The 8,497-nt window shown below is 36.2% G+C and overlaps 1 protein-coding gene across 1 annotated transcript in view; it reads right to left on the reverse strand.

The window, feature by feature from the left end:
* PGAP3 (Per1-like protein PGAP3) overlaps positions 1-6,093 on the reverse strand; it is a 45,537-nt gene extending 39,444 nt beyond the window's left edge. The window contains exons 1-2 of the mRNA XM_083120308.1: positions 6,000-6,093; positions 1,141-1,299 (exon numbers count right to left, since the gene is read on the reverse strand). Coding sequence (XP_082976434.1) covers positions 1,141-1,288 — 148 coding nt within the window. The 5' untranslated portion in view covers positions 1,289-1,299; positions 6,000-6,093. The remainder of the gene's footprint in view (positions 1-1,140; positions 1,300-5,999) is intronic.
* Positions 6,094-8,497: the final 2,404 nt, after the last annotated feature.

Raw genomic sequence — 8,497 nt, forward strand, 5'->3', positions numbered from 1 at the left:
ATCTTGCATATGTGTAAAACATATGTTGTACATGAAAGTTACACATGTATCTTCGGGATGCATTTATCATTCATTTTCTGCCATTCAGAAATACAGTTTGTGTGCTTCATTTCCATGATTAGCTAATGTGAAATTGACAGTGTTGAAAAAATATTTCCAATAGTTTGTTCCAAACAAATGCTTTAGCACAGACTTCTACCCCCTTTTTGTGAAATTTATGAGGATACATCTTATGAGGATATGAGGATACATCTTTGATACTAGTACTACTATTACTGGTAGTAGTAGTAATAAAGCCATTATTAATGTTATTATTATTATTATTGGTATGTTTATCCTGGTACTTGTCCCCCCCCCCAGACAAAAATTCGTGGTTGCACCTCTGGTATTATATTTTTCAGCAAATTTTGTCTGACAAAAATAATTTGAGTAATTAATTCGGCATAAACGAGGGGGGGGGTGTTCTACCTTTTAGGGGGAGTGTATCATGGGCGTAGGGGAGGGGTGTTCTACCTTTTAGGGGGAGTGTATCATGGGCATAGGGGGGGATGGGCACCCCTGCATATCGGTAGTATCAGTGAGAGCAATGGAATTGGTTCGAAGTTGTATCGGGTCAGCCCTAGTGATAAGGGTCTGTCAGTGATAGTGATAATGCAGAGGTAAGAAAAGGTAATTCGGAGACTGAACTGGAATGTGATGGCGATTGCTATGAACGGCAGTGTGATGCATATAAATAAATGTTTGTAAGAAGAAAATAAATACCAAATGTAGTGCTAAAAAATGTTTTTAAGGTGCTTAAGAATCATTACATGTAAGGCTAAAATAACGTCAAAATTGAAAAGTAATCATGAATATGTTAGTAAAATCGTATTTTTATCTGAGATACAGCATGACCGAATGTGTTATTTTTCCAGGTGCAGCTGATGAAGGGATAATTATGCTCATAGTTACTTTCTTTCTATCTGTTCCCATTTAACTGAACACTTAACGTCATACATTGTTGAAACAATCCTTTAAACTCATACAACAGGTAAGTTCTCACAATAATATTGTGGAAATGGTTCATATATCCTAATCCATGGCTATCATTTCACTGCCAAACAGCAAACAAATATTTACAAACTACATTGTACAACTTACCAGAGCCACTGGTACAATTCTGGGATGCACATTTCTTCACACAATTCTGATAGTATGGTGACTGATCACCAACTGATGCTTCACTTTGATGAACAAAGAGCAATGAAAACATTATTGTAGCCACAAAAACAGTGCTTGACTTCAACATGATTAAAGTACCTGTAAACAAAGAAAATTACAAAGGCTTTATTAATCTAAAATTGATATTGATATACAGGGTAATTCAAAAGGATTCATCTGGTTACAAATTACTGTATCTTTGTGTTTAAGAAGGTACAGCCACTACATGCTCATAAAATAAAGAAAATGGTCCAGAATTTGTTTCCATGCCAAACAAATGCAACTTCCTATAGTCATGTGGATGACATCTAAATGATCACCATGTGTGATCAAGCATGTCTGTTGTTTACCTGATTACATTTTATCATCTCTGTAATGTCATACATAAGTAGCATACATTAACACTGAAATGAATGATTTCTTTCTAATCTCACCGCTACAGTTTGAAAACTGTAAATCAGCAGTGATAGTGCAGAGAGCTTTTTTGTAAATGTTGCAGAAGTGCTCGGTGAGCAAAACCTTTGTTGGTGGACACCAGATGCCTGTGTAAAGGGAAGAGTAAGGATGACTGTATGTGACAGACATGTGGAAAGAATTGGTGAGTTATCAACAGTCTACAAAGATCAACTCACTATGCCAGCTACGAACTGCAACTGCCACAAAAAACTGCTTTGTGTGCTCTGAAACACAAGTGCCACCATTGCCCTGATGCTAAATGAACTCAAGGTTTGTATTCTTAGTGCTCTGGAGTTGGTGACAACAGACATGATTGATCATATATGGCATGGCAGCAATAGGATTTTCGTTTAGATGTTATCTGCATGGTCATGGGGAGTCACATAGAAGATTTGTATTGTATTTACACAGAATTCTGGATTATTTTTTTTCTTTCTATTCTATGAGAATGTAATCACTGTATCTTTATTCTATGATAACTGATCACGTAACTGACGTATCTTCATAAACACAAAAAAAAAATATTAAAAAAATGGTCATTTGCAATTGGATGAGTCATTCTGAATTGCCCTGCCACAAATCAAAACATAAACACCAGCAACAATTTTAATTAAAAAAAAAAAACAACAACAACTTAAATCTACCCTAATACAATAAGCCAGAAACTTCAAATGTCAAGATTCAATAGCCTTGTCTAGTTGGCTGCACTTTTTAACACTCGGTGCAGTGCAGGTGTATCCAGTGTCAGGGTGGTGCAAGGAAATGGTGTTCAACCAACTAGACGGAAAGCGGTGTTCAAAATTCAGAAACAAATGCATGTCTGCTGCTTTAAACAGCCATTTGATTAGTTTGCACTGGACTATACACCATAGATGCACCGATCCGGAAGGTAGTTCAAACACCAAATACACTACTTGACTCCAAATCAATGAACTAGGCGTCAAAAAGTGCAGCCAACTAGACGAGGCTAATATAGAAGGAAATGAGTTATGTAGATAGAATCATTGTTTTGTAAGTATACCTTGTAATACACACACACATACTGTACATATAAAACTTCATTTTCATACATAGTTTATATGACAGAAACACATAACCTAAGATCCATAACATTTAAGGACATCATTTTTTTTCTCTCTCAATGTTAAGGTCCCCCACAAAGAATTCCACTATGCATTTTAGTTGTGTAATGCAGCTGAATATAAAATATTTATAAACACCAGAAAAATTATGCAAATTCAGCTATGAAGGGCCTGAAGTGGGGAGGGGGTTGTTTGGTGGAGACTTGAGGTCAGCTGGAAGGGGGTTAATGAATTGCAAAAGTTTTGCTGGCTGGGGGAGATACCATCTCCCTGCATTTTCCCTCACTTCAAATTTTAAGCTATTTATAATGCACACACTCATTTAAAGCATGCTAGATTTATCCAGTCTTCCTGCACAGTGTTTGTGTGCATTCTTGTTTCTATCACACATTCTGAAAATATTTTAAATTAAAAAAGGAACGACTTAAGATGACCGGACCCCTCTCCGATTTTCTTCATATTTGGCATACTCACTAATTCAGGCCTCCTAGTCATGAATCTGAAGTTAAAAGTTGTCTGAAATGTCTAGAAATTGCAAAATAAGCAAAAATAAGGTATTAGTTTTCGGAATGGAAACCATCGATTTTCGCGAAATTTTTTGTTTCACAAGGAAATATATATATTCCTGATACTACCATGACACCAAATTTTAACTATGTTTGCCTAACCTAAGCACACGTCAATGGTTCGTGGGGCTAGCGTCAATGGTTCGCAATTTCTAGATTATGATACTACGACGACATCAAATTTTAACTATGTTCGCCTAATCTAACCGAAACTAACCACACGTCAATGGTTCGTGGGGCTATCATCAATGGTTCCCAATTATTTTGCAATTTCTGGATGTTTCCGACAAATTTTAACTTCAGATTCGTCATTAGCAGGCCTCAATTAGTAAGTATGTAAATATCGGAGACGGGTCCGGTCATCTTAAGTCATACCTTCAAAAATAATACAAAATCAAAAGAGAGTACCCCATATAGCAATTTGAGAGCACTATTAAAAACAATAAGCTTTTTTCTTTCACTCTTCTGTTGTAATTTCCATTTGTGTGTATTTTTATGTAGTTTGGTGAATATAACTTTTTGTTTCTTTGGATTAATTGTGTCCATGAGGATGAATGATGACTAAATAAAATATATGAATGAAGAAACAGGGTAATGGTTCCAATTGTTTCATGAATTTTTCAAATCCTTCTAGCAGAAAGACTAATTATCGTAGAATTTTGGCAATCTTTGTCACACAAAACTTGAACCTTCCTTAAAGTAATGAGCACTATTTGGATTTCAAAAACATTATTTACGTTGTGAAAAAAATTAAAAATTACATTAAGCAAAAATGCATGCTCCCAATGGACAAGGCATTCTCCGTTTATAGAAGCGACAGTATCTATCATAGATTAGTGGGAATTAATGTAGAAGTAACTTAGAACCTTTTTTAGAAATCATCTAGGGATATTATTTTAATGCTAAGAGAACCTGATCCACATAGCCTAACTACGAAAGCATGTATTGAACAAAATCTTTAAACATTTTGGTGTAAGTAATCGCTAAAACCCTGCAGTATGTGTTAACAGCATAAATCGAAGTAACACAATTAGTTTTTTATTTGAAGTTTAGAAAACAGGAAGAAACAAAACAATGTTATAAACATTCAAGTCTACAAGAAACAGACTAAACATAAGGAACACAAATTTGTAATAACATCACTGTAAGCTTCCTTTAAAGCCACGACTATTTAAAGCCATCATCATCTGGGTGAACTATAAGAACATTAATTTTTAATATTGATAATATCGGGAAAGGGAGAGTGAGGGGAGGGGCTAGAAATTAAGGTCCCCTATAAAAAAAATAATAATAATCAGCTATTGAACCAGAATTTTATCATACGAGACATAGCCAGTTATCATATTCAATTTATAACCATGCAAATTATTTTTAACACATTTTATGATTTGCACACATGGATGAACGGGTAACAGTTTCATACATCGGAGACACATTTCTTCAAATTTACACAAGAAACTACTTACAGAAATGAGTTTCTTCAAGCTTTACAACATTCATCGAGGTACTGTATTTTCTTTCATTGTGGAATATATTTGACCGGGAAATGATGTATTTTTCAAGAGAAATATCTCACAGACGCAAAATTGCCATTGCTTTCATTTGCTTGCCTTACGACAACCGGATGCTGCATGCGTTTGATGATGTAAGCCCCTGTCAGTGTTTCAACCCCCCCTTTTTTTGTACTATGCTTGCCTAACGTAACCACAACTAACCTAACCGTATCGGAAATGGTTCGTGGGGCTATCCGTGAATGGTTTGTGGGGCTATCCATGTATGGGTCGTGGGGCTATCCGTGTATGGTTCGTGGGGCTATCTGTCAGCTACCCGTGCATAATGTATAATTTCCACCGGTGACGAACACGATAGTAGGTATTTTTCAGTGCAGAAGGTTGAAACACCGCATACCCACAACATGAGTCAATATGTGCCCGCCATATTGTGTGTTCCGGAAGCGAAGAAAGGAATAAAAAAAGCACTCAGAATGTGAAAAATTGCGTTTGTTTTCGTGTAAAAAGCATAATGGCACCTTGAACTATGTTCCGCAATACACAATTGTTAAGTACGAAACATGCGAAACACACAATATCCGATTTTAATGTGTCTCCAATCTATGAAACTGCTACCGGATGAACGATTCCTGCACTAGTAGTAAGACTCGCGAAAATGTTCACAGAACGGCCAGCATATATATATGTATATATATATATATACATATATTGGTAAAGAATACAATTCCACTGTTCGCCCAGGGGTCCCGGGTTCGAATCCCGGCCTGGGCTTGGATGTTTGTGTGTGTCCATTCATCAATTTTATCACTCATCCCCCTCTTCGCAAATTAGCCAAAAGTGGCACAAAAAGCGACGTAAAATAAATCAATCCACTGTTCGCGTAATCTCATACAGAAAGTAAAAATTATCTTATAGAGCTAATAGTTAATTTTATTTCGTGTATATTAGATTGAAAATATCCTTTTAAATACTTGGGTAACGAATCAAGTTATATTACATGCAGCAAGTATGAATGTATCTAGAACACGTCTGAAATTTGAGATTTCACTGCACATCATATATTACGAGCTGGAGAGATGAACACAGTTTTGACATATACTCTCAACACATAGTTTAAGAAACCGTAATTTATGCTTGTATAGGCCCATACAACACAATATACCACATAATATTACTTCACATACTTTTGGCTCACTTAATATTATAAATTTCATTCATTCTTTGCACTGGCCATGATCAAAAATCTTGTAGCAGACGAATTCGTTCATTCACACCAAGAATTAATATTACTGGCCATTGCAAAGTATCCACGAGCTGCACTGCAATGTTTCGCAACCGCAACATTTGACTACTTTCGCGTTTCAAGTAAGAAAAATAATTATTTGATTCTAGAATGTACAGAGTAATATTTAATTTTAATTTTACGTTAAGCATTTCACTTATTGAAGATTATAATGTGTAAAGTTAACGGAAATAATATGACTGTGGATATTTTTGGTAATAAGTGAGCTTTCTGTGGCGCTGGTGGCGTTTTCCATCCCGGTGCCTCAAACCTATGCTCAAACTTATCGGAAAGGCAGTCTCTGCCACGCGCGTGTCAGCAGTAAGAACAAGCGTCAAATTTGCTCCTGCCACGTAATTCGTCTGCAATGAGGATGTTATAAATCTTAAGGACAGATGAAGACGAGAAAAATGGAAGTTTATGATTAGTGGGAATGAACGTACAGGTAATTTAGAACCTCTTTTTTTTTTTTTTTTTTTTTTAGAAAGCATTTAGCGATATTATTTTAATGCTAACAGAACCTAACCTAACTACGAGAGCATTTAGGATTATTATTGCAAGAATGTTAAGGGATCTAATCTTAAAACATCGCTAAAACTTCACAGTATGTGTTACAAAATTGCATACATAGCATAATTAAATCAGGATAAAACAAAGACCGAGTCAGCTGCCACGCGCATGTCTCTTTTGGGTTACATCAGGAAAAGAACGTGGCAGCAGACGCTACCTATCGGAAATTAAATTATGCTTTTATTTCAGAAATACAAGCAACAATCACTTAAGCGAAGCTCATGTCTAGAATTCGAGATTTTCACAGTGTCGGGAAATTTCGAACATTCCCCGCCCAGAAAATTACCTGATTTGGTGGGCAAATTCCGAATTTTACACGTCCCTATCGTAGAGATTTAACTAGGGGTGTGTGGGACAGAATTTTTTGGGTCGGAACGGGAAATTTGTTAAATCCCGACATTCTGGACGGGAAATGTTCGAAATTTCCCGAAGCTCTGGAAATCTCGAATTCTATACGTCATTTCCATTTTAAGTGATTGTTTTTGCATATCTGGGATAAAAACTAACAATATCCGGAACTGTCCTCCTTTTTAGGTGTCTGTCCGGCGTCCAGGGGGATTTTTTAGAAATTTGTAAATGTCCTCCTTTTTTGGAAAGAGTTTAGCATCGACCAAAGCACATGTGCTGCATCAAGAATGCTTCCACACATAACAATCATCATATCACTTGTAACGAACCTGAGAGTTTAAGATTTTATATTTGTAAGAAGTTAAGATTTTTTAAATGTTTGTTACTTCAAATAATGTGCAAGTTGTCACAGACAATTATAGTTAGACTGATACAGTTGTAGTTGGAACTTTTAAAACTGTTTATAAATACGTCAAAATCTGTTCGTGTTGACGTCACTTTCTAATCTCAGCCGGGGAAGTGAATCCACCTGAATGTTTCTCACCTGACGACAGACTGAGTTCTGAAAACAGGTGAAGGTGAAGATTCAATAAGAACTTGGAAACGGAGAGAATTGAAGTATAGATTTTGGGTTTTCGAGTTTTCTTCTTGCCGATAAGTTGAAAGTAAACAATTAATTATGTAATTCGACTTTCGTTATATGCGAGTGAATTGCCCAACGTTAGTATTGAATGTTCTAGTGTTTTATTGGTAAGTAATTAGGAAATATAAGCGATTATAAAACTGGTTTTAACTTTGAAAACAGTGTTGTGTTTCTTTTCTACCCAGCAAGCCCTGATGATTTGCAGTATAGCAGCGGCGTATACTCGGGGTCATCTAGGTAATCGCAGATGACCCGGCTGTAATTTTTTTTTTTTTTAATATATATAAATTTCTTCGCAATATTCTTCCAAACCAATTTCGATGCATACATTTCTTTGCTTCCAGCGCGCGAATGCTTCCAACCGTTTGCCGCTGAATGTCCGGGAACCCGCCTCCAGCCGGTGGAATCAGGGGGTGCTCGTTCGGCGGCGCAGATTGTATGCGCAGTTGTCCGTGGATTCATTACGTCATCATCGAAACACTCGGCACGGAAAAGGCTGGTTCCTTATGCAAATATTGAGATATTTGACAACGAATATCTTCTAAAATATAGTAGCAGGGAAAAAGTTACAACTTTTACTGTTAAGATTCATCCTTTCTAATCAATTTATCACAAAGTTGATTCAAATGTGTAAAATGGTTTTCAAGAAATCGTGTTACGAAGGAACCCCTGTTTTGTTCTCTCCAGGCTTCCAATGTAAGCGAGTTTTAACTTAAGCGCGTTGGATTTCTTTTTGCTCTATGTTTTGAAATAAGATTATTTTGTTCTTGTAAACTGAAATCATGCCTAAATGCTATGGAAAGCTGTGAAAACTATTATCAGAAAACTAACGGAATAAA

The sequence above is a fragment of the Lepisma saccharinum genome, chromosome 4, assembly GCF_977018435.1.
Source record: "Lepisma saccharinum chromosome 4, izLepSacc3.1, whole genome shotgun sequence".
NCBI lineage: Eukaryota > Metazoa > Arthropoda > Insecta > Zygentoma > Lepismatidae > Lepisma > Lepisma saccharinum.